This window comes from Sciurus vulgaris (genome assembly GCF_902686455.1).
Source record: "Sciurus vulgaris genome assembly, chromosome: 5".
NCBI lineage: Eukaryota > Metazoa > Chordata > Mammalia > Rodentia > Sciuridae > Sciurus > Sciurus vulgaris.
Window position 1 is genome coordinate 153,498,969 of NC_136465.1, and position 26,262 is coordinate 153,525,230.

A 26,262-nucleotide genomic window follows, 5' to 3' on the forward strand; every position below is an offset into this window, starting at 1 on the left:
CAACTTTATCCTGAAATACAAGATTTTCTGGAATGATCTTGATTTTTCAATCTTTCATCTATATAATTATTTATACATGTGTGTGTGTGTGTGTGTGTGTGTGTGTGTGTGTGTGTGTCTCCATATTTACCTTCTTTCCTCCAGCTTCAGGATAAATTCAAACTCACCTCTCCACTGTATGAGTGATAATATAGTTTATTATTATTATTGAATTCCTCAATCACTTTTCTTCCAATATCCATAATAACTACATCCTTACCTGTCTCTTTGTCCTAGACTAGAAACATGTTTATGTCTTCTCTTAGTCTCAAAAATACTTCCTAGACCAAGTTCCTAGCTATATACAAAGATGGAAATGTGAGTGTAAGAAAGGGGTACAGTATAAGAACACCTACTTGGTTGCTGATGTATGCCAAATTGTGCAAGCTAGCTTTACTGCCCCATTTCTTTCCTACCCTTTATGGTAAAATCTCAAAACTATCTATATTTATTTTATCAAACTTCTCTCTTCTCATTCTCTCTTGAACCTTCTCCAATCAGGCTGTCATCCCACCTTCTCCATTTAAATTGTTCTCATCATCAAGGTTATCAAGGATCTCTATGCTGCCAAATCCATTGGGATTCTCAGTTTTCTTCTTGCTCAACCTCCATCCTTCTGATTGCCCAGGCCAAAATCCTTGGAATCATCCTTGACTTTTCTCTCAATATTCTATATCAACCCATCAGTAAACTTGTAGCTTTACCTTTAAAATACAACTAGAATCTGACCACTTCTCACTACCTAAACTGTTCCCACTCCAGTCCAAGCCACACCATTTTTTGTCTGGATTACTATAGTAGACTCTCAGCTAATTTTCCTGCTTCTACTGTCCCTATAGTCTACTCTTACTACAGCAGCTAGAGTAATCCTGTGCAATTTTCAGTCAGATCATACCACTGCTTTGCTCAGAACCCTCCAATGATTTCTCATCCTACTCAAAAATAAAAAAAAGGAAAGTAAAATCCTTTAAATTGTTTATGAAGTAATACCCGTTCTGACCTTCTATGATCTCTTGTCACTCATATCACTCCAGCCATTGATTTCCTGTTGAGATGTGTTCCTGCCTCAGGACCTTTTACTGTACTACTGATGCTCCTCTCTGATAATTACACAGCTCACACCCTCCTTTGGATCTCTCATCTTCTCAGGGAAGCCTTTCTTAGCAACCCTACCTAACTCTATAGTATCACTTTCAGGCCCTACATACTTCTTATTCCTTATTCCTCGTTTTCTCGTCTCTACAGCAATTATTAATGTTTAACATACTACATATTTTGCTCATTTACCTTAGTTGTTATTGGCCTCCCTCACTAATGTGCATGAGAACAGACTTTTTTGTTTGTTTTGTTTGCTTCCACAGCCACATCAGTTCCTTGGCTGAGAGCTGACATAAATGAATACTTATTAACTGAGTCAAAGAACAGATAAATGAATCCAAAATTTCAACATCTATTTGTCTTAATCCCATGTCACACTCCAGACTTGAAAGGGAAAGAGATTACTGCTTTCTTCACACTCCAAGACTACCCTATGTACACATCTTAAAGGAATGGCAGGCACTCTACCGCTCTATTCTCAGTGCTGAGCACAGTGTCTGACACACGGTGCTCAGTAATAGTCAATGAATTAATGAAAGCATAAAGGAATAAATGAATATCAAAGTCAAATTCACTTCAAACATTTGGGTACCCTTCCCTTATCATAACAAAATAAAAACTAAACTCTCAATCTTCTAAGCTATGTTATAGGATTTTCATAAATTTAACCCATTCAATTACATTTTCTATGCCTACAATTCCAATATTCAGATGACAGTTAAGAAGAAATAAAGGACATGACCAATAAATACTCAGTTCTACTACAGGAAATATATAATGCTCTTGCTTACTGAGTTAACAAAAAGAAAATTGCACTTGAATATATTTGATTTTTCAAATAAGGTATTTCAATAAGTAATAAATAACCATAAATATTTACTTATCAATTATTTCAATAAAATTAGTTATATTTAATAGATCAATTTATGTAAAGTTCATAGATTTAAATATTTTACATAAATTTATTTACCATAAAAAATTGTTCCTAAAACATTATTTTAAGCTATTTTAACTTTTCTCCAAAATAATCAAAAAAGAAAGAATTTTCTGATTCTCTAGACACTGAAAAGTCCCTAAAATTCCTCATAACCAAGTATTTTGCATTATCTACACCTATCACAACATAATGGTTCAATTTGAATTTTGTTTAAAAGGTTAATTATTCAAATAATTTTTACCTGAGCTTCTCGAAGTTTTGCTGTAGTGCTTTGCTGAAGAGCCTGTTGTTCTTGATGCTGTTGCTTTGTTTTATCTAATTGGTGCTGCAATTCTGTCGAATTTGTTACTTTTTCCTTCAACTTTAAAAAAATGTAGACTGTCAGTTGACAACTTAAAGGTATAAATGCAATTATTCATAAATATTTGGCATTAAATTCTCAATTCTCAAATATGGTCAGAAAAATAAATTCAGACCATGTGGAAGATATCAACTTTAAAAGCAATATATTGCCAGGCATGGTGGCACACACCTGTAATCCCAGCAGCTGAGGCAGGAGGATCACGAGTTCAAAGCTAGTCTCAGTAAAAGAGCAGTGCTAAGCAACTCAGTGAGACCCTGTCTTTAAATAAAATACAAAAAATAGGGCTGGGGATGTGGCTCAGTGGTTGAGTGTCCCTGAGTTCAATCCCAGGTTCCCCCCCAAAAAACAATGTATCATTACTTATAGAATCTAAATCTCATAATGAAACTATTCTCTAGTGATAGAATTTTATCCTAAAAAAATACAGATCTTTCTCTAGGTTGGCATTTGTTTACTATTGTTTGTTGTATACCAATATGAACAATTAATTACATATACAATTTATTTTTTAATAACAATCTGAACCACAGAATCAACACTTCTTTTTTTCTATAATAGTCATGATTATCACTTTAGAGGAAAAGAATCAGATCATCTACCATATCTAAGATTACAGTTCTAAAAGAAAATTATTGAAACTATAGATTTTTTAACTCTGAATACTTATTCAACTCAAATAAAAGACATAACTTAATGATAACTTTTACTTTAATCATACAATGGGTACCATGTTGAGCAACTACAACTTTAGCAAAGCCCTGTCAAAACATTTTACAAGGACTGGGAGTGCAGTTCAGTGGTAGAGCACCCCAGATTCAACCTCCAGTATTACAAAAGATGTCTCAAATTCATCAATAAACTTGATAATATCAACTCATTTGAAAGTTGGACTTACCTGTTCTTCTAATCGAGAAAGTTTGAGCTGTAAGTCAGCCACTTGTTGTTCTCTATCCATCAGCTTTTCACTGGAAAGCTGTCTCTGCTCCTTCAGCCTACCATGAGCTTCCCCTAGTTGGCGCTCAGTCTCCAGAAGTTTGCTATGCAACTTTAAAAACATAAATAAAATAAGTGCATATGCATGCATGTGTGTAAACACATATATACACTACTACCTATTTTCCAAACAATATTCCTTTTTCATTAATATAAGTGATAATTTGGAGAAACCTAAGCTAATATAGTAATTTAAACTGCAAGTGATTTTTTAATCACATAAATGATAATGAATCTCATAAACTTATGACGAAGCATTACAGATTTTATTCCTCATACTAGTTTTATCGCTCTCTTTAAAAAATATAGGGGATCAAGGGCTGTTTTATAGATGTAAGTATTGCCATCACTTAAAATAATAAAATGAAACTTAAAAATTAAGTTACTCAGGGCATAGTCAGACACATTTGATAGTATTTTTTCAAAGATCCACAGTGATTCCTGCTGTATCTATAAGTTAAGAACCACCACAGTTGACTTTTTACACTTAGGTATTGAACAGAGCTCAAAGCATTCCCAAGTCCTCAAACTGGTATGCAATTTCTAAATAAAATGTAGAAAACTATATTTTTTAAGGAAAACATTAGGTGATCTTCATTCATTAATTTTAGAAATGTCAGCAATGGACTAGGGGTATAGCTCAGTGGTAGAGCAGTTGCCTATCACATTTAAGGCCGTGGGTTCAACCCCTAACACCAAACCCCCTTGCCAAAAAAACTAACAAATTACAAGCACCATTTTCTCTGGAACTAAGAACCACCACTTTTTCAAATGATGTAGTTGTATTACTCTGATTGTATTAACAATAGAATAATTTGTTTTGGTTGTATTAATATAACCCAGAATAATTATTGGTTTTTCCTGGAGCGGGTAGGGAGGAAATTTTCTTTTTACTCTTTTCATTAAAAAAAGGACTACTATGCTGGAAGAATACTATGCTGGAAGTGTAGAACAAGAGTTGCATGGATCTAAGGATGTTAAGACACTTGGCAAGGCTTACACATTAAGAACATCTAGAATATCAGTCTCATAACACACAAAATCAAATGCATTTAATATTAAGTATAAGCACCTAGGTTCAATCCCTAGTGCCTTGCAAAAAACAAAAAACAAAAAACACAAAGAAGAAAGAAAGAAAAAAAGGAAGAAGAAAGAAGAAAGAGAAGGTGGAAGAGAGGAAGGAGAAAAAGGAAGAGCAGGAGAAAGAAGAAAACATAGGTAAAGGACTTAAGATAGATAATAGCTTGAAGTGTTGGTACGTTTGAAGAACTGAAAGAAGATCAATATGGATTCACAATGGTATGAGAGAAGTCTAAAGACATAACCTGGGCAACACTATATACATAGAAGCATACATGCCAAAGAAAGAAGGCTGGGTTCAATTCAAATTGCAATACAAAACCACCAGCAGGTGACAGCAGGTGTGATTATATGCTCCATGCATTAAAAGGGGACCTCTGGCTTCTGTATGGAGACTCCATTAAGGAGCCCACTCAAAGGGAAGCTGTGAGAAGGGAAATGCAGTATTTCCAGGCAGGCAAAAATGGCAGCTTAGATTAAGAATGCTGGCAGTGTAGATGGAGAGAAGTAGAAAGATTTGAAAAATATTTTGAAGGTAGAATACAGACGACATGCTGAGAGAAAGAAGATAAATGGCATTACTTCAAGATCTTCAATATGACCTCTTTATTTTGCATGAGGTGACTAAATTAAATAATCATAAATTCAAGTCTTATTGTGTCTGAATGAGCTCCAAAAATTCTTAATGCCTCTCCACCCACCGACAACCAACTAAAGCCCAAATCTCTAGGCCTGTATTCAGGACCCTACATAATAAATTCCTATATGCTCTTTCTGGAAACAATATATACTCCTATAATACAGACCTTACCTAAGAACAAATCAATGTCCATTCTTTTTATAACATTTTTCTGCCAGTAGTTTGTTCCCACTAACCTTTCTGACAGGAAGACTCTCCTGCTTTCAAACTGCTAGTTGTTAAATTCTATTCAAGGTTTTAACAATTTCAAGGAATAGCTCTCTTACACACAAAGCTTTTCCTGATCATATAATTAGGGGAAAAATTTTTTTGCATAAAAGTACTATAATGAAAAAAAAAAAACCAAAGTGATGAACTCTTGAATTCCCATAGTATATGGGATTATTTTATCATGATTCTCACAATCTTGGTATGGCATAGTACTTGCCTTATCTCCCCATGAGATATATATACATCATCATTAAAGGCAAGTACCATTTCCCATTTGTTTCTGTATCCCTTAACAAACGAGGCAATGGTGTCTTTTAGAAAGCATAAATGCTGACTTTGTATATCTGAACTAAATGTCAAATACAGAATTTATTTTCAAGTTATTTACTAATATTCTCAAGCCTCAGTTTCCTTCCATTATGATGCCTTCATGTATTTACTCACTCACTCACTGTAACATTTGCTGAGAATGTGCCAAGTAGTAAGGATTTTAAAAAATGGATAAGATGAGGTCTTTGCATCTAAAGGGTTCATTCTAATGAAAACATAAAGTATGAAAATATACTCCACTTTGGCAAGTAAAATATTCAGGGTGTGGGCATGCCTAAGTTATCTTGAGGTGGAAGGAGCAGTGGTAATGTTTACAAAGGTATTTCTAGAACAGTGACAAGTGAAGTAAGTAATATTTATCAAGGTCAAGAGAAACAGGAAGAATATTTCATATCAAGAAAACGAATGAATGACACAAAATCAAGATGCAGTATAACTTATAGAAAAAAATGAAGGACACATCTGTATTCTTGCCATGGAGAATAAAATAAAGAATGGTACAGAACTGAGTGGGTATACCAACAAATCACTGGGTGTGCTACATGTCATAATAAGCACTGAACTTCATCTATTGTGCCATAATGAGCTATTAGAAGATATAAGCAGGTTGGAAACATGTTAAGATTTGTTTTTAAAATAGATTACTTTGGTGGTTGGATGGAAGTTGACTTTTATGGAATGAATTGAAGGTAGAGAGATCAGTCAGCAGTTGTTAGAAAGGTTTACAAGGACAATTAAGATGACAGGGCAGTGGAAAGACAGAAGGCAAGGACAAGCTAAAGGAACATCCTAACTATTCTGATACATTGTCTCATGGACAGTCTAATCTCAAAAATTAGTGACAATAAATGTGAAGTATTTACTCTAACTCCCGAAATATGACTGAAGTTCAATAAATTACAATCATAATTATAACTATTATAAAGGAGTAAAAAGTCATGAAAATGACTAATTGTAATAAAATATCATGGCTCCTTAAGTAAAAGTAGATGAAAATTTTTAAAACATGGCTAAGAATTTTAGCCTCCACCATAATTTTAATCTCTTCCAGTTTTCAGTCAAATCTTAATGTTATCTAAAAGCAATTAGAATACACATAAAAAATATGTTAATGACAAAATCAAAACTTGTATCAGCTTTACCAGGTAGATACTATTTACCTATTAAAATAGTTTTATTGTACTAATTTGTCTTCTACTTTCAAAATATCTGATATTTATACTGATGATTTGATTATACTGTTAAAAGTTGGTAGCAAAGAAAAAAGATACGAATTTTTACACTAAAGAGTGGTCAACAATTTGACTTAATACCTAAAACCTAGTATCTACCATGTATCAGGTACCCTTCTAAGTAATTTATATGTAATAATTCATAAATGCTTCACAATAATGCTGTAAAATGGATATTAACTTCTAAGTTTTCTAAAGGGAAAATGAAATTAAAGCAAGCAAGATCTGATAATACTAAAGGATACAGAAAATACTAAAAGATATAGAAAATAAAAATGAAGGATAGAGAAAATAAATAAGAATTTTTTCAATAACAGTTTTTTAACATGAACAATATTATGATCAAACAACCACTAAGCACTCTAAGAAGAAACCATAAGGAGAATTATAATAAATAAAACTAATATCACTTACTTGATTAATTTCACTTTGGAGTTGTAACCCATGCTGTTCCTTTTCTTCTCTTTGTTGCTGTAGCTGTTTCAACTCTGCCTTGAGATGCTGGTACTTAGTCTCTACTTCAGATAATTCTTCTTTGAGCTTTTGGGTTGCCTCTCCTTTTTCACTTAGTTCTGCCTGAATCCTCTGCAGTGAGGTTTCAGATGCAGATAACCTTGATTGAAGCTGTTGACAATCTAGGTCTTTTTGATGAAGGGTTGCCTGTATATTCTTTTTACTCACAAATTCTTCATTATATTTCTCCTCTAACTGGGTATAATCCAGTTCTTTCTTCAGCAACTTTTCTGACAAGTTCTGAAATATCAATTTAAAAATGTATTTTTCCTAATACTTCTAATCTCCAATATTGTCTTAGTCAATATTACAAGTATAAAACAATAAAAATATTCAATAATTATAAATACTAACTTGTGGTTTTGTGATTGGTCCATGTGACTAAACTATTAATACAACATAATAACTGCCATGAAAATGTTGATATAAAATGAAAACACTAAAATCTACTGGATTCCTAGCCAGAAGTGTCGGCACTCTGCCTGTAATCCCAGCAGCTCTGGAGGCTGATGACAGGACACCAGCCTGGGTAACTTGGCTAAGCCCTTTCTCAAAACAGAACATTTTTAAAAAGGACTGGGTCATAGCTTAATGGTAGAGCACCCCTTCATTCAATCCCCAATACCCCAAAAAATAAAATAAAGTCTACCGGATTATTTGGGGTATGCAATGTAGAATCAACAATAAAAATCACATAATTATTTCAACAGCTGTGGAAAAACCCTTTGACAAAATTCAACACTCATTCATATTTAAATACTGGAGAATCCAGGGATAGAAGAAACTTACCTTAACATCATAAAGGCTATATATAACAAACCCAAAGACAACATCATACTGAACAGAGAAAAACTAAAAGCATTTCCTCTAAAATAAGGAATAAGAATGTTCACTCTCACCACTTCAATTACAGTTCTTCAAACTCTAGCCAGAGCAAGCAAGCAACAGAAGAAAATTAAAGGTATACAAATAGGAAATCCAACTATCTCTATTTGCCAATGACATGATGATTCTATACCTTTAGGACCCCCCAAAAAACTCTACCAGAAGACATTTAGATTCTATAAACAAATTTAGCAAAATACCAGGATACAAGAGCAACATACAAAAAATAGCTTTCCTATACTCCAAAAATAAATTTGTCAATAAAGAAATTTTAAAAACTATTCCATTCATAATAACTTTCATTCAAATTAAAAAATTAAAACTATCTTTCTTCCAACAGAAACTATTTGGAATAACAACATACTATGCCAATTCTGATTGTGGCTTTGTAATTTCATGGTTAGTAAGAGCTTTAGCGATATCATCCATTGCTGTAGTAGACTTGATTGTATTGATAGCATTTTTCCTTTCTTCTTGACAAAAAGACCATTTTTTAGAGTCACCAGCTAAGATTAATTTAAATTTATTTGTAGAGATATAAAAATAATGATCTAAAGATATCACATACCTGCTTTTTATTTTACTCAATACTATAAAGTATAAACTTTAAAAATAGTACCTTCCAAAGATTATATTGACCAGCCTATATCAAACATCAAAGTTTGATCTCAATGATGGTGTTACAATTAATATTGAACATTTAAGTCAACTTATTTACAAATAAAACATATATCAGAATTGTAATTCGCCCATGAGAAAAACAGCCAAGATAAGATGCCACGATAAGCACTTTGATGAGTCAATCAGTGGATATTGGATTATATGCAGTGTGCCAGAAGGGGAAAATACAGAAATAAGGACAGTCAAAACCTCCTAACCTTAAACAGACTGTGACCTAAATGAAACACACACACACACACACACACATACACACACAAAAGTCCTCCTAAGAAAGTTAGAACATGAACACATAATACACAACCTAGAATGAATTAATAAGAGCTATGGATGCCAGTTTAGTAGTAGAGGCCCTGGGTTTGATCTCCAGCACCAAAAAACAAAACACAAAACAAACAAGAATTAACATAAAAACTTTCTTAAATGCACCACTTATAAAAAGAAAAAAATGAATAAAAATCAGATTGGGCTAGCAAGATCCTTGAAAATAATAGTTTGCCAGTTTGGTTTGAAAAGTGGTAAGAAGAATTAAGGAACTGATGTACATGACTCATGCCATCTGCTAAATTCAAAGACAGAAAGAAAGGGACAAATAAATTGCAGGCGGGTAAGAACAATCCTATTACTTAAGGGGGAGTGATAAATCTAGGTACCAACATGGGAAAGGCAGAAGTAAAGGTTCTTGAACATTATCTAAGAAAACATGAGGGATATAAATTATCACGTAAGAATACACTACAGAAAAGCAGTGTCCAGAGAGGAGATAAGTATGTATAACTTAGGAAACAAAAAAGAGCAACCAGGAGACTGCAGCAAATTAAGCCAACAGAAGTGTTCTTTGACCAAGCAAAAGAAACAGAAAAAAAAGGAAGAGTCAAAGGACTAGAGAAAAAAATTATATTTTTGATTCAACTAGAAAAGCTTTGAATAAACACTTTGTGTTACTCATTAGTGACTCCAAACATTTCTTGATATAATTTTACATTTATTTTTGTTTAGAAAAATAGCATTTATTTTTGAATTCATAAGTTAAATTATCTACTCATTGATCTAAACATATCTTTGTAAATAAAATTCTAAGTTACTGAATTTAATAATGAAACCAGGCTCACATATACTGAGGGTTTACATGCTATACAATTTTTAAATGTACAAAAATTAAGGTTAGTAACGAATTAATAAGTCTTTTTTCCTAAAGTAATTGTAAAAGTGACCAAGTAATTCCACCACTTTCTACACACCATTCAGACAATTTTATTATTTCAGAAGCAAAAATATATGACAATACCAGGGATTATTTAAAGTTCTCTTATAATAAAAAATTAATCAAAATCTACCTTTCTAGCTGGGTGTGGTGGGCATCTGTAATCCCAACTAAAAAGGAGATAAGGAGGATTAGAAGTTGAAGGTCAGTCTAGGAAGACCCTGCCTTAAAATGAAAAAATAATGGGGGTTAAGTTGTCCCTCAATGGTAAATCACTGTACTAGCAAGCATGAGACAAGTGGTCTGGTTCTACACCCAGTACCCAGAAGACAAAAACAAAAACCCTTATTGCACAGGTGATAGTGAAATAAATTTTCTTCCAAGAAACCTAAATCATTCTCTTTCTTTTTAAAAGAACCTAATCCACTCACAGTGCATACTTTTCCTAAACCATTTTCTTTTTTAAAAGAACCTAATCCATTCACAGTCCATACTTTTCATATGCAAAACGCTGTCTAATTAGTATTACAAACTTTTCATTCTTATTGTGATCTTCTCATAGAATCTGAAGCAAAATATTTTGGGGACTCCACAGTTTGTGAAGACTGATTTCTTAAAAGTACTGTGAAATTCATTAAAGAAAATAAAAGTACTTTTACTTCTCCATACCAATTCTTAACAACAGAAATTGGAGATCAATATTCTCCCCATTTGCAGATAATAAAGCCAAAGTGGAAAGAACCTGATATGATTTGGTCAAGAAGTAGAGTCATGGATTATGATGCTAAATCCAATAAAGTTTCACAATACAACTTAGTAAACCAATTCATCTTTCCTAAAATATATCCTATTCAAGTTTAAATTATAAAATGCATGCTAAGCCTATCTCATAACCTAATTATCATTTGGGTATGAAAAATTCTTCTCTTCAGAATGTCCATTCTTCTAATTTTCTCAAGAACTATTTTCTCAATACACTTTCTTATAGTTACAATTTCCCTTTATTAGACTTCACTCATTATTCATTTGTTATTTGCCCAGGTAATGAGAATGGATGAAAAAGAATGGCATTTTTAATGCTTACCACTAGCTCTCTGACATCTTAGATTTCATGAGATGTATATGCCCTTATATAAACACAGACACACACAGAAACAGACATTTTGTGCTATCATATAAAGACGATTCACAAAACTAAAATTTAAGTCATAAAATCAATTAACCACTATATGTAGCTTTAAAATCCTCACCTGATTTTTTTGTGTTAACTCCTGAACTGAACCTTTAAGTTTTTGTAATTCCTGCACATATACAGCAACTTCCTGGGGACCTTTGGCAAGTTCACTCCTTAGCTGGTTTATTGTAGCCTAAAAAATAAAATAAAAATTAAAGTAAACTAAATTTAAAAAGGAAACACAAGTATACAAGAACTTTAAGATTATAAATATTCTGTTGTAGTAGTTAAATTGAAATAACACTTGGAACCTTCAAGTTGATTCTTTATCCTACCACCCTGATTGTAACACCAGTTTTTTTTTTTTTTTGGGCTTGAAATTAACTTTAAAATTTTATCTAACGTGTACAACATCATTTATCTAATAATACATGAAATGAAGCATTGACATCTGACTTTCTCTAAGGTAAGCATCAAACTGTGAACTTCAATTTATTCATTTTGAAACTCTATACTTGAATCCTCTTGAATTTAAAGAGGAGAAGCAAATTATGTCTATGTTTCTTTTTAATTTCTATCACATAAACTTTTCCTTTTAAAACACGTAAATATAAAGCTTGTACATATAATAATATAAGAGAAAGTCAGTTAAGCAGAGATCCTGAAAATATAAACTTTCTACATTTGAAACCTCAACCATTAGAAAGATCACCTACTGCTTGGTTTCCTGAAAATGATATTAACAAAAGAAATTTGTATTTCTAATACTGCTTACTGGTTTTACTTTTCACATTCTTAAAGTTCGTTATTTTCATTGCTTCTATTCTTTATTACTGAATAAACTTCATAATAAGGATGAGACATATTTCAATTGAGATTTTAATTGTGAGGGAGGAGATAGAGTGAATCAGACTTCCCCTTTTCCTATTGTACATCATGAATCATTTTAATCTTTTACAACGATGATGTGTCATGTTTATATTTGGGAAAAAATAAAACCTAAGAAAGACAAAAATTTCAAAGGAAATAAAATACACTCTTCTTTCAATGTCACCAAGGGTAAAATTCAAATACCTCTGCCCTTGCTACACTGACTTTGCTCCCCACTTAACAGGCTAACCTCTTTGGTGCCTTGGATTTCACCAAGCACATGCCATAATTTCTCAGGAATCCTCACTCCCAAGGCTGCACCCTGATTCTTATTACTCTTTCTCACTTGTATCCTCCTTGAGATGGTCTCTGATCATTCTAAAACTATCCCATGTTATTCCCAATTCCCCTACTGCCCACATCCTGGCTTTTCCCCCTTCTTCATAGCACAGTCATTACCTTCCTATAATGATTGGTTTACTTATATATTGTTTGACTTTCACAAAAGAATATGAACCTTATGAGAGCAGACATTAACTTACTCTGTGCTATATTCCTCACACCTAAAATACTTCCTGCCACTGAGCATGAATGCAAAAAATACTCCCTAAAGGAATGAGTCATTATACCTCCAAAGATTTAGTAGATATTTATTCCCATGGAAACAGTATATTAGTCCCTATAAAATAGTCTGCAGTTACTTAACACTATATTATTCAATTCAACATTAAATTTTTACTACAATCTTTAAAACAAAAATGATTAAGAAATAATATTTCAAACAAACATTCTGCTGGTTGTTTTAGAATTACATTTTTAACATTTTACTAGTAAGTAAATAATCATTTTACAGTGGTTGAAATTTTGCTGATTAACAAAACAAAAACAAGCATGTCTTTGAAGATCTGAGATTGCCTTAAAACACAAAATTGCCATATGACAATAGAAAGTTAGGCTAGCATTAATACCAAAAGCCTTCCATAAACACATTACCTCAAATTTAAGCATCTCCATAAGAAAGCACAAAAAAAATAATAAAATGATGGATGAAATGTGGAACACAAGACTGACAAAATTATACATTGAGTACACAATAAAAAATGTCCAAACATACCTAAAAAACTGACCTCTTAAATTAGTATACTTAAAAATATTTACTCTCCCTAATAGTTACGGGTGTAATCATAATTATTCCATACCTATATAAACATTCTTACTCTTAAAAGGAGGATTTAAATGAGTTTATTTGGAAGACAGATAAAATTCTTTAAAAATTATTTTCAATAAAGACCACACCAAATGTTAAGTTGATTTTAGTTGATACTTTTAATGATGTAAATTTTTTTAATTAATTCTTTTTAACCTTTAAATCTTCAATTTCCAATCTATAAAACAGCCAATTATTTATTAATTGAAAAGCCTTAGAATAAAAAATATGCCTTTAAAAATATAAATACAAGTCAATGAATTCTCAAATTATATGTTCAAGTAATAGACATTTGATGACATTTAATAATGTATACTAGATTATATATCTTCAGCCTTAACTAGAAATACTAGTCAAATAAATCCTTGCATCTTTAGATTCTTGAATTCCTGTTAATGTGTTTGTTTCTGATTGCCAATATTGAGATTCAGTAAGAGTAGCAACATCCATAATAAAAATTTTTCTTCTAAATTCTTTAAGTGCCATAATATACCAACCCACTTGAGAACACATAGGACTGAATTTTAATAATTTAATAAAATATATGCCATATATTCAAAGTAAGTAGAAACTAAAAAAAATGGAGTTTAAACAAATAAGTGAGATGAAGCAATTACACAGTAATTTTTCATATGCAAATGGTGTGAGATACAGCTCAAAAACATTTAACACAATATTATAACATATAATTTGGCAAAAATTTTAAAGTAATAATAATAACGAATATTAGGACAAGGTTGATAGCAAAAATTTGCTTATAAGTCAATCATCAGGCACTGAAAATAAGAAACAACATACTACAGGTTTTGGATAAAACCTGGGTCAAAACCCTAGTTTCTTTATATTAGGCACATGACTGTGAACAATTTACTTAACCTAACTGAGCCTCAGGCCCCTCCTGTGTAAAACAGATCTAATACTTAACTAATAAGGTTATAAGAAACAAATAAAACCACAAAAAGTGCCCAACATGGTACCAAAACCTAATGATACTCAAAGAGTTCAATTCTAATAGTAAGATTAGCACACTTTATACTACCACTTCTTAAAGTTATTACAAATATTTTAACATAGCCTGAGGTCTCATTCATCATTATATACATATTAACCAACTAAAGAAGGAATAAATGTCTTCTCTATTTCACTGAAAATATAGTGAAATATTAAATTACCTATTCAAGTACTCAGTTAAGACTAAAATTTATCTTAAATATTTGAAAAGAAAACTTTTTATGAAAACTTGAACAACATTAAGATGTAAAACAATTGATTTCTAAGGCATTTTCCTTCTTTACCAGAAACATCTTTTCTATAAAAATAAAACAAAAATATTCTTTCCTACAATTAGCCCTGCTTATAGGACAAAGGGAGACACTAAATTCTTACATGTCCAAATATTTTATAACTCTTGTCATAACTTTTTCATCTTAAATAATCTTGATAAATTTGTGATTTCCCTGAAATTATTTGTAAAATTGTGGGAGTATGTGTTATTGGGGGATGAAGAGTCATTTTTCAGAAATCTGTATCTAATGGCCATAAATCAGTGTTAAAGCATCATAAAGCTTCACATGTCTATGCATGTTTAACCCACACACTTTTGCCATTCCTCCCTTGACAAGAAGAAAGACAAAGGAAAATAAAGCATGAATTAGCATGGGCTGTCTATAATATTTATACCCCATAGTATGGTGGCATGTTACTACTTAAGAATAGAGAGATTTTAGATCACCGGCTAAAAAACTGTAACACAGAGAACCAAACTGAATATCACTATAACAACTTTTAAAACTGAAAATATAAAAAACAGAGGTACACTTCACATAAGGAAGTTTAAAGACTGAAAATAATAATAATAATAATAAAATACATCCTATAAGGAAGTAAAAAAAAAAAAAGACAATGGTTAGCCTTTTTAAGCAAATACATTTACTATCTATATTAGCTCCTGTCACATATTAACATAATTATGTAAGGGATTTACAGGCCAAAGTCATGCTCTGTGAAAAATAGGAGAAAGAACTAAGAACATTCTGGAAGAGGAAATATGAACAGTCTTCAAATATCTCCAGTGGAAAGAGTAATAATTTGGTCAGTGTAATTCCTCAGAAGAGAACTGGAACCAATGAATGTGAATTACAGGGTCACAAGTGTCAACTCAATAGATTAGGAAGAAATATGCACATTTTATATTATCCAACAAGGGTTGTGGGTCTCACCAAGGCTGCTGTAATTCGGCAGGGAACCCTGGATGTACTCTTAGACTAGATTATTTTTAATATTTCTTTCAACTATATAATTCAATGTCTATCAGTCAGAAATAAACTTATTAGAAATAAATCTTTCCTAAATACTTTTCTTAAACAATATTGATAATATAATTATAGAAAATTTTATTATTCTCCCTTTACTCCTACCAAATTAAGTTCAATTAGCATTTGTTAACTAGTCTTGAGTAAATTTAACTTTAAATATGATCTCCCCACTTAGCATTCATTACACAAAATAATAATATATTATTCAAACACTCCTCTCCAAATGTCTAGTTTTACAAAATAAAGGTAAAACACATATGACTATCAGACCACTATGACTATAGACAAATATTACTCATATCAAATGAAGCAAAGGCAAATACTGTTTTGAAAAACCACCTGGAAAAATTTCAAACCTTGGTTTTATTCAACAGTATACACTATTCAAGTTAGTATCAAACACATTTAAGTACACTGAACTTTATTACCTCTGAGTTAGCATATTCTGCTTGTAACTTTTTGCAATCATCTTTGAGTTTTTCAGATTCTCTCTCACGCTCCAAGGTCATATTATCCATGAGTGTTTGAACTTGGACCAATTCTTTCTTCAGCACAGCAACATCTTCTATACCAGGTCTCTGAAGCTGTGAAGTCACACATTTTAATTAAAAATTACAGTGAAAAACTAAAATAATATACCTTTTTAGAATGGATTCACTAAAAATAAATCAAAATGAAGATAATCTTATCACTTTTGGACTCTGAACATTGATAATCTGAAACTAATCTGAAACTGATATCTCTTTTCTAATAAGCCACCTCCTCTTCTCACTCTTCCATTTAACAGTAGTATCACCCGAGGTACAATCTAGCAAATTCACAATTATTTTTCCTGCTTTCCTTTCCATGGCAAACAGCATACACTGGTAATAATGACAACTTGATAAAGACCTTGTGCCCTTTTTTTCTATCCTAGGAAACTGGTAATAAAAATGAAGAAAGAACATAGCTCAGTGGTACAGCAATTGTCTACAATTCTAAGGCCCTGGGTTGGATCCCTAGTACCACAACAACCAAAACAAAAAAAGGGGGGGGGAGGGAACAGATATAAGAACAAGTAGAGGGGGTGGGGAGATAGCTCAGCTGGTAGAGTGCTTGCCTTGCAAGCATGAGGCCCTGGGTTCAATCCCCAGCACAGCAAAAAAAAAAAAAAAAAAAAGAACAAGTAGGGTTTTCAGCAAGTTGCATGTTGTTGATTCATTTACTCATATATTTATTAAGTGCTAAATTAAGGAAGAAAGAAGTCAAGGATAGAGTCAAGATTGGGAAAGGTGTTGAAATATGGTATCAAAGACAGAAAAACAGTCATAGATGAAATGTGATGACTTGGATTTTATACTTGTTGAATTTGAAATGAAATTCAACTGGTAGGATTCTAAAAGCAGGTGATTTTATAAAACTGAAGTACAAGGGAGCTAGGAATGCCTGCATATGCCTGTAATCCCACTGATTAGATTGGCTGAAGCAGGAGGATGATGAGTTCAAGGCAACTTAGCCTGGGCAACTTAGCAAGAACCAGGCTCAAAATAAAAAATATAAAAGGACTGAGGATATAGCTCAGTGAGAGAGCAGTCCTGGGTTCAAACCCCTGTACTGCAACAAAATAAAATTTTTTTAAATTTTTTTAAATAAATTGCAAGAGAATGTCAGAATCAAAGATTCAATTATGGAAAATACTAAAAAAGACATTTAGATAAAAGCAACAAAAATGTTAAGGTAATGTTATGTATCATAACATATTCCATTTTTATTTTAAAAGATCACATATAGTATACATATGTAGGTGGCAGAGTAATTTTTTTTTTTATTTTTATTTCCTTCAGTTTACTCAAACTTCTTAAAAAAAAACATTTCTTCAGAGTATACATTTCATTTTAATTTAGAAAGAAATAAAAAAATACATTCTAATAAATGGTTTCTAAATTACCAGTTCAGTCTTCAGATCCTGAATTGCAGTTGCCTCTTTGTTTAATTCTTCTGTCAAATGTGTTACCTTCTGTTCTGCAGCTTCTCGAAGGCTCCTCTCCTCATCATATTTTGACTTTAGATCTAAATAAAGATAGTAACAAAAATTAGTTTCATGACATTATCTCTGAAGGAATTTTTATAAATCCCTGCATATTACTCTGCATATCTGTACATCACTCTAACTTCAATTAACATTCTTTAAATAGCTATAAATACACACAATAAAATTATACTTCTGATTACATAAATAATGAGTTTAAAATAATCAGATGATTTGTCTACATGAATTCCCCCCCAACACTGCTACTAGTTAGGCATTTTAAAGAATAGTTACATGTAATATTTTACTTAAAAGCACATACTTTATATACATAGTATGAGCTGGGCATAGTGACACAGGCCTATAATCCCAGAGACTCAGTAAGTTTAGACAGGTAGATTGCAAGATTGAGGACAGCCTCAAGAATTTAGGGAGACCCTGTCTCAAAATTTAAAAATTAAAATAAACGGGAATATAACTCAGTGGTAAAGAATTCCTGGGTTCAATCCCCAGTACAAAAGAAAAGAAAATTTTTAAAAAGTATGTATAATTGATACCATAACCAATGGTTATATATCTATTATATTATGCAATTAATTCCTTTAAAATATTACTTTTTAATCTTTAAGCATACCCAAAAAGAAAACTTATCCTCTTTAAATTTCAAGAATAATTTGCAGAGAAAGCCAGTTCTTTGAAGGGAGGTAAGAGGACAAACAATAATTTATAAAACAACTATGATATCAATCCATTCATCACCACTATCGTCTATAAAAAAGGCTTTCTCACACTAAAATACTATTTTTTTCCTAGGATATATAATGGTGGAAAGGTAATGAGGCAAATTTATTAGCCAAAAAATTCGGATTCAATTTACCTGCAATTTCAGTTGCAAGTTGGGCTGCTTTCTGTTCAAATAAATCTTTCATTTGCTTAATATTAAAATTTTCTGTCTGGGCTTCTTCTAATTGTTGTTCCAAAGACTGTAGTTCTACAAGAAAGAAAAAAAGTGTAGTCATTATTTAAATACAATGTTAATTATATATACTAAATTATTTTAATTATATCATAATCACTGTCTTAGTAAAAACAATCAACATGAGCTTATTATCTAATTACAAATAGAATATTTTCACATTTCAAGAATTAAGGGGGCTGAGGAGATAGCTCAGTCGGTAGAGTGCTTGCCTTGTAAGCACAAGGTCCTGGGTTCAATCCCGGACACCCAAAAAAAAAAAAAAAAAAAGTATTACGTATATCTGACTTCATTCATGGCACAAATTGTAATGTATAAACATAAAACAATTGAAAGAAATACCTAATCACCTCCAAATAATCTAAAAATATTTGTTATCTATAAATTTATAGATTTGTAAATCTATAAATATTTAAAAGTTATACTGACTTCATATTTCAGAGTTATTTTCTTATATCCATCAAATGATTTGATGTAACATATCCTGCTCCTCTAAAAAAAAGTAGTTACAAAGAAAGATGAAATTAGAGATGGTTAAGAACAACCAGGTTTTGAAAAAAATTAATCAGTTAAAGTATAGAGTCAACTCCTAATATTACTTCATTCTCATAAAAAAGAGATTTCATAAATACAACAGCTAATTGTGACATATAATTTTGGTTAGTCACTGAGCATTCCTCCACATAAAGACAATTACAAAAATTCTAGTTCCATCAATTTACTTCGAGGGATACAGACTATACAACTCCTTCATATAGACTTCAGTCTTCATTAAACAATCATATTGATGTAATATTACAGAAGTTCATTTCTAACTAAATTATGAAGGACACAGGTAACTTTCTAAGCCTAGAACATGACCATAAGCAGAATACATTTTAGAGTTACAAAGGATAACCACAAAATTCCTTTAGCAAGCATCAAAGGAGGGGAAAAAAAAAGAATAAGAAAGAAGACAAAGAAAAATGAAAACTATCTGTTCTAAGTAAAAGTTACCTGCTGATGAATCAGCCACCAATCCATCAGGTTTAGCCTCCTCAATGAAAACAAAAGACAAAAAAATACATTAAAAGAAGACAATACTGTACAATTACAAATATTAAAAATCTCTCAAAGCTACATGTCAGGTCAAGTAGCAAGATTCTGGTAAAAATTCAAGTCTGATAGTCCTCATTCTTCCAGATCTATAAGGTACCACTAGGCAGACTACCTGCAGTTCACCAGTTATGAGACAGAATTTTTTGAATGTTAATATATGTGAAATTGTGATGAATCTGACAATAGATAGCATCCTAAATTCCATAACTTCAGTAATAAATAAACAGAGGACTTCCCCTTCCTTCTAGAATGTGACATCAGACTTTTCCTATCCCAAATGTAAGCTACTAACCTCAACTACTACACTTCAAAATATATAAAAAAAAAAGTGTCTGATAGACATTTTGACAGCTTAGGTCACAGCAGGCCACTCTCTATTGACTGCTTCTCCAAGATCCACAGCTCAAACTGTGATAGGTCCATACCCTGTCAGCCTTTGAACTTTGAAGTCTCGCCCACCAACACTTGCATTGCTGGCTAGCTGCAAGAAATTCAGTCATTTCAGATCTCCATGTTGGAAAGAATCACTCCCAAGAAATGCTCATAAACCTATATCTTAAATTTTAACTAGACAACTTTCTACAGACACCTGCTTTCATCATGACTGAGCAATCAGACATTAATAATTTGGGATCTTACTCACTGTGATTAATGTATCTCATCTACTGAGTATATTTCATGTGAAATGTGTTGACATATTTTCCCCCTCTTTAAGCACTATGAACCTAAGAAAAATTTCTTTATAGGTAATGCCATAATATAATGCATTATCCATGTGTTTGTTTTGATAGTGGTGTAAACATACTGTTCTGACAGTCAAATAAAAGTATAGCATATACAATTACATACAGTACCTAATAGTTAATAACGCAGATAAATGATTATTACTAGTTTATATACTTACTATCCTATTCTTCTATTATGATTTTAGAGAATACTTTCCGCTTTTAAAAATTGCAGTAAAATAGACCCAATCAGGTCCTTCAGGAAGAATTTCCAAAGAAGGCACTGTTATATGAGAAGAGATCTATATGTGTCACTGCCCCTGAAGACTTTCTCTACAAGACAACATATAGAGTTAGAAGATGGTGATACTGATGATCCTGTCTCTGTTTAGGCCAAGGCTAATGTATATATGTGTCTTAATTTATAATGAAAAAGTTTAAAAGCTAAAAAAAATTTAAAACTTAAAAAAAAAAGGCTTATAGAATAAAGAACAAATACAATGTATTTGTGTTTTTAACTGTTATGAGTCAAAAAGTTTACAAAATGAACAAAGTTACAGTAAGATGAGGTTAATGTATTATTGAAGAAAATTATTTTTGTAAATTTTAATGTGGCCCAAGTATATAATGCTTACAGAGTCAACAGAAGTGTATGGTAATGTCGTGGATCTTCAGATTCACTTGCCACTTGCTGACTCACCAGAGCAACTTCCAGTACTGTAGGTTCAATTCATACACGGCCAAGTGGCATATACACATATCATTGTTCATCTTCTATATCATATTTTTACTAGATCTTTTCTATGTTCAGATACACACATGCCATTTTGTTAAGCCCAACATAAAAAAAGATACATAGGTAACTGATTCTTAGTAACATCTTTAAAAAGTTACAACTTTACTTCTCATATACTTCTCATTAGCATTACAAAGAATATATTGCAGGCTATTAAACACAGAAACAAATTAGAAAGCTATTTATATCAGGCCACTTACTTACAAAAATATACACAATTTTCAACAATGAAAATAAACTACTAATGTAAATGTTTCAACTATTTAAAAAAGCAATTACTTGCTGTTGCAGTCCTTGATATTTTTCTAATTCTTTCTTTAATTCTTCTGAGTACCATTTTTCTTCCTAAAAAAAAGATATTTTAATTAGTAAATTTTAAGAGACTTTTAATATGAAACACTAAAAATAAGCAAGTATAGTCATATTTATTATTACCTTAAGTGAAGCCTGTAGGTCTTGGACCTCTTGTCTGAGTAGTGTTATATCATCTCTAAACATGTGGGGGGGGGGGGTATTAATAGTTAGTGTCCTTTAATTTATAACCTGTTCTTTTAACAAATGACAATTAATTATATAATAATAAGTAGTTTTGCAATCTTTAAAAAGAACTATAGAAGAATTTATGTATAACAACAAATACATAAATCCCTTAGAAAAATAATTTTATGCCTAAAGCTCATTATTTATATGTGGGAAAACATTTTCTCATGGAAATAATCATATTACTGATTGTCAAATGCCTGAAGCAGAAGTAAAATATCTTCTATTAATTTACCAACAATAAGCATTAATGTCTTCCTGGTGCAGCTAACATAAAATCTAAAGTCATTAACAAAGACTATAAAATCAGTAAAATCTAGTCCCTGCCTTAAAACTCTCCCCTTCATTTGCTTAGCTCTAGCAACACTGGCTTATTCCTGTTCCTTGAGTTTGACATGCTCTTTCCTGCTGAGAACCTTCTCACATTCTGTTCCCCTCATCTAAGATTCTGAAAAAGAATGGTAAGCAGACCTATGCTAGGCCCTAATGCAGGAGAGAAATTCCATGAGAAAAAACATTTAGGATTATTATTCTGCATGTCAAGAACATTTCTTCCCCTTGAGAATTTAAACAGTAGAAAATGGAGCTCTCCTCACTCCATGCCACTCTGATAAAAGATAAAGGAACTGGAATGGGAACGGGAGTTGAGTAGAATTATCAAATGAATGATTCTAGTCTAAAACAAATAGAAGAACATGGTCAGTTCTATGATGGAAAAAGTCAAGATCACTCCAGCACAAGTAAAAGATATGAGCAAAGTGAAAGATAATGGAAGAGATCGGTGGGAGAATTATATGCTATAATAGGGGTGGGAGTAAAGGGTAAGACAGCTTCATCTGTGAAGAAGGGCTAGTAGCAGAAAAGGAAGAAAACTGCCAATAGAGGAAAGGTAAAGCATGAAGAAATTAGTCCTCTACCTTTATAGCCATTCATATGTAAAGAATTCATTCATTATTCAACAGGCATGTGTTGTCTGTGCCAGACTCTCAAGTTGTTCAGTCTAATGGGGGGAAGTAAACATGTAAACAAGTAAGTGCAATAGACCATTATCAGTTCTGTAACAGAAATAAAAACGGAGGTACACAGAGAGTGGTCACTTCTACCTAGAGGACTCAAGAAGGGCTTCTAGGAGCTGGGGTTTGTGGCTCAGTGGTAGAACGCTTGACTAGCACACGTGAGGCACTGGGTGCAATCCTCAGCACCACATAAAAATAAGCAAGACAAAGGTATTGTGTCCATCTGCAACTAAAAAAAAAAGAAGGGCTTCTTGATGGAGGGAAAGAAAACAATGACACAAGGTCTTTTTATTCTCTGACTACCAAAATAAAATTCATAGATTTCAGCTACTTTTATTGACTTAAAATTTGTCTTTCTGTGAGTTTTTCATTTGTTACCATTTCTCTGGTGTTTGTTTATGTGTGATTGTGTGTGATATGGGTGCGGCCATCCTTCCCTCTCTCCCATGTCTTTGAATAATGTGATTTGTAGAAATCACATGTCAACTGAAGGTCACTTAAATCATATGTAAATGAAAATATGTGTGTTTTAAGTCTTCTCTATTATTCACTAATCTTCTAACTCTACACATAAACTAAAATGATAAAGAAAAGAATTAACAGTATTTATACTATGTATATACCAAGTATACATACATTTAAAAATCCTGTCTAAAAGCTCATTAAAATACATCAGGTTTCAGGAACACACCTATAATCCCAGCTACTCAGGAGGCTGAGACAGAAGGATCTTAAGTTCAAGGCCAGCCTAGGTAACTGAGTGAAACCTGTCTCAAAATAAAAATAAAGAAAGATCTGGGCAGGAAGTTTTGTGTTTACCTACTATATGCAATATCAAGTTCCTCAGTACCACAAATAATAATAGTTGATAAATAAAAATTAAAAAGGATACCTGCAAAGACAATTTGGGAATATCTAAGTTTTAAAAGAAAACTTTATTTAAAAATTCTACTTTTAGAAATTTATTTTGCAGTACATTCAAACTGAAAATGCTATAGCCATCATACATAAATTACAGCATTATATTAATTCAAAAACACCGGAAATATCTTAGATCAACAAGAGAATGATAAAATTCCATACTATCATTAAAAAGAATGAAATGGCTCTATTCATAAGATACAGAGAAAAACAAAAGGTACAATGCAATGTAGAATTGCTACTTTTATGTAAAGACATTCATTTATATACATAGATACAAGCATATGTACAGACTCTGGAAGAATACAAAAGAAACTGATGAAGAGGATAGGAAAAGGGGTATGTACAAGGTTCAATTTTCACCTTAGGACTTTTTTTTTTTTTTTTTTTTAGTTATAGATGTACAGAACACTTTTATTTTATTTATTCATTTAATGTGATGCTGAGGATTGAACCCAGTGCTTCACACGTTGTGAGGCAAGCACTCTATCACTGAGCAAAAATCCCAGCCCACCTTAGGACTTCCTGAACCATTTAAATTTGGTACTATGCATATACCAGCTAAATATACATTTAATACATTAATGTATCAGGTTCCAGTATTTTATCAATACTCATGTAATTTACAAGTAAACTGACAAACAGCTTTACAGCAAAAAAGGTTGTATGACTCACTTATTTGTGAACTATATAACCTGCCCATAGCCACATGCTATCTAATGTATTACAAGGAGGTAGCAGTTCGTCAAAAAACTGAAGAGGTACAAAAAAAGGGAACAAGAAATAAACCTGGAAGACTACACAGTAAATATCCTATAAGCAATGAAAAAGTTTCTTTAAAGAGCAATACAATTCTCCAATAATTTGAAGAATTAATTATACGGGTACTATTAATTAGCCAACTATAAATACTGAAACTATTTCTCAGTGAGACATAAGTCATAAAATAAGCTGTAGCAATGAGGATGGGAAAAGATATGAAAGCTGTTCAGGAAACAGAATGACAAATTTTGTGACACTTCAGATGAAGGAGAGCAGAGACAGGTGCATAAAAATGAGCACACACAATTTTCTGGCTTTAGTAACTGGGTAAGTAAATAATGCCACCATTCACCAAAATAAGTAACAGCACACAAGAAGCAAGTTCAGAAGGAAATGTAATCAATTGTTTTCAAAATGTCAACAGTGAGATGCCTTGGGAATATCCTAAGGGAAGATAACTACTAGGCAATTTGGGAGATAATTCTAGGTTGGAGATGTAGTTTAGTAGAAAGTTATAGATGTGGATATTACCACAAGTGGATGACATACAGGAAGAATAGCACATAAAACAATAAACAAAGAATGATCACAGTATTAAGTTGTCTCAGAAGTTTAGAAGAAAAAGGGACTAGCAGAGTTAAATTTTGCTAAGGTTGCAGTAATCTACAAAGATGACTACCATTGAATTCTTCCATTCCTGGACACAACTACTGCTCCACTGAAAGATGAAGTTTACTTCTTGGCCTCTTGAATTTGAAATGGCCCTATGACTACTTTTACCTATAGAATGTGGCAGAAATGATGCTCTGACAGTTTTGAATCAGGCCTAAATTAGAAGACTGGCAGCTTCTACTTCTTTCCTAATGAAATGCTCTTTCTTGGAACCCAACTGCCAGTCTGTAACTCTAAGTAGTCATAGAAAGGTCATAATGAAGGAAAACAAAGACCTCTGGAACTAGCTGAGCTCCTAGCCAGCATTCAATGCCAACAACCATCAGTCATGAATGTGAGGTCACTTTGGACCTTCTTGACTCCTGCCTCCAGTCGACCTCACTTAAATCAGAAAAACCATTCAATCAAATCAGAGACACGAGAAGTAATGAACTATTATAGTTTCAAACCCTAAGCTTTGAATGAATCGTTAAGCAGATAGAGATAAACCAGAATAGAAGTTCTTAAAATAAGAACTGAAATTATGCCATTGGCCTCGGAAGTGAGCTAAACACTAAAGAAAAGTAAAGAAGAAGGATAGACCATGGATGTTTTTATGTTGAAAGTTTATGTATGGTATTAGACACATCTAAATCACAGCTAAAAAAACAACTTTACTGAATTTATATTAAATATAAAAACATTTGTAATGTGATTTAATATAACTATATATTTTATCTATTTTCTAACAAATGACAAAATATAGCAACCAAACCAAAATTATTAACTTACAAATAAGAGCACCAAAGAGCATTAATAGTCACAGAAAAGATACACTCTTCCCAAAGCACATTTTAATGTATTATAACAATATATTTTATCATTTTATTGTTTTATTGTCCTATTTTATTGTTCTACACTATCACCCACAAAGTTATGT

At 32.0% G+C, this 26,262-nt stretch overlaps 1 protein-coding gene and 1 long non-coding RNA gene across 3 annotated transcripts in view; both read right to left on the bottom strand.

Annotated features, from left to right (window-relative positions):
* The window catches only part of EEA1 (early endosome antigen 1), a 127,941-nt gene that overhangs the window by 44,900 nt on the left and 56,779 nt on the right, over positions 1-26,262 (bottom strand). For both annotated transcript variants that reach the window (XM_079142821.1, XM_079142822.1), the window contains 10 exons: positions 21,868-21,922; positions 21,712-21,777; positions 19,810-19,849; positions 18,715-18,828; positions 17,757-17,878; positions 16,258-16,413; positions 11,514-11,630; positions 7,398-7,736; positions 3,334-3,483; positions 2,316-2,435 (listed from right to left, as the gene is read on the bottom strand). In XM_079142821.1, the coding sequence (XP_078998947.1) occupies positions 2,316-2,435; positions 3,334-3,483; positions 7,398-7,736; positions 11,514-11,630; positions 16,258-16,413; positions 17,757-17,878; positions 18,715-18,828; positions 19,810-19,849; positions 21,712-21,777; positions 21,868-21,922 (1,279 nt within the window). The remainder of the gene's footprint in view (positions 1-2,315; positions 2,436-3,333; positions 3,484-7,397; positions 7,737-11,513; positions 11,631-16,257; positions 16,414-17,756; positions 17,879-18,714; positions 18,829-19,809; positions 19,850-21,711; positions 21,778-21,867; positions 21,923-26,262) is intronic.
* Positions 7,744-11,388, bottom strand: LOC306662762. The gene is made up of 3 exons (XR_013764223.1): positions 10,736-11,388; positions 9,308-10,681; positions 7,744-9,259 (listed from the first exon to the last, which is right to left on the bottom strand). It is a non-coding gene; the product is annotated as an uncharacterized lncRNA (long non-coding RNA).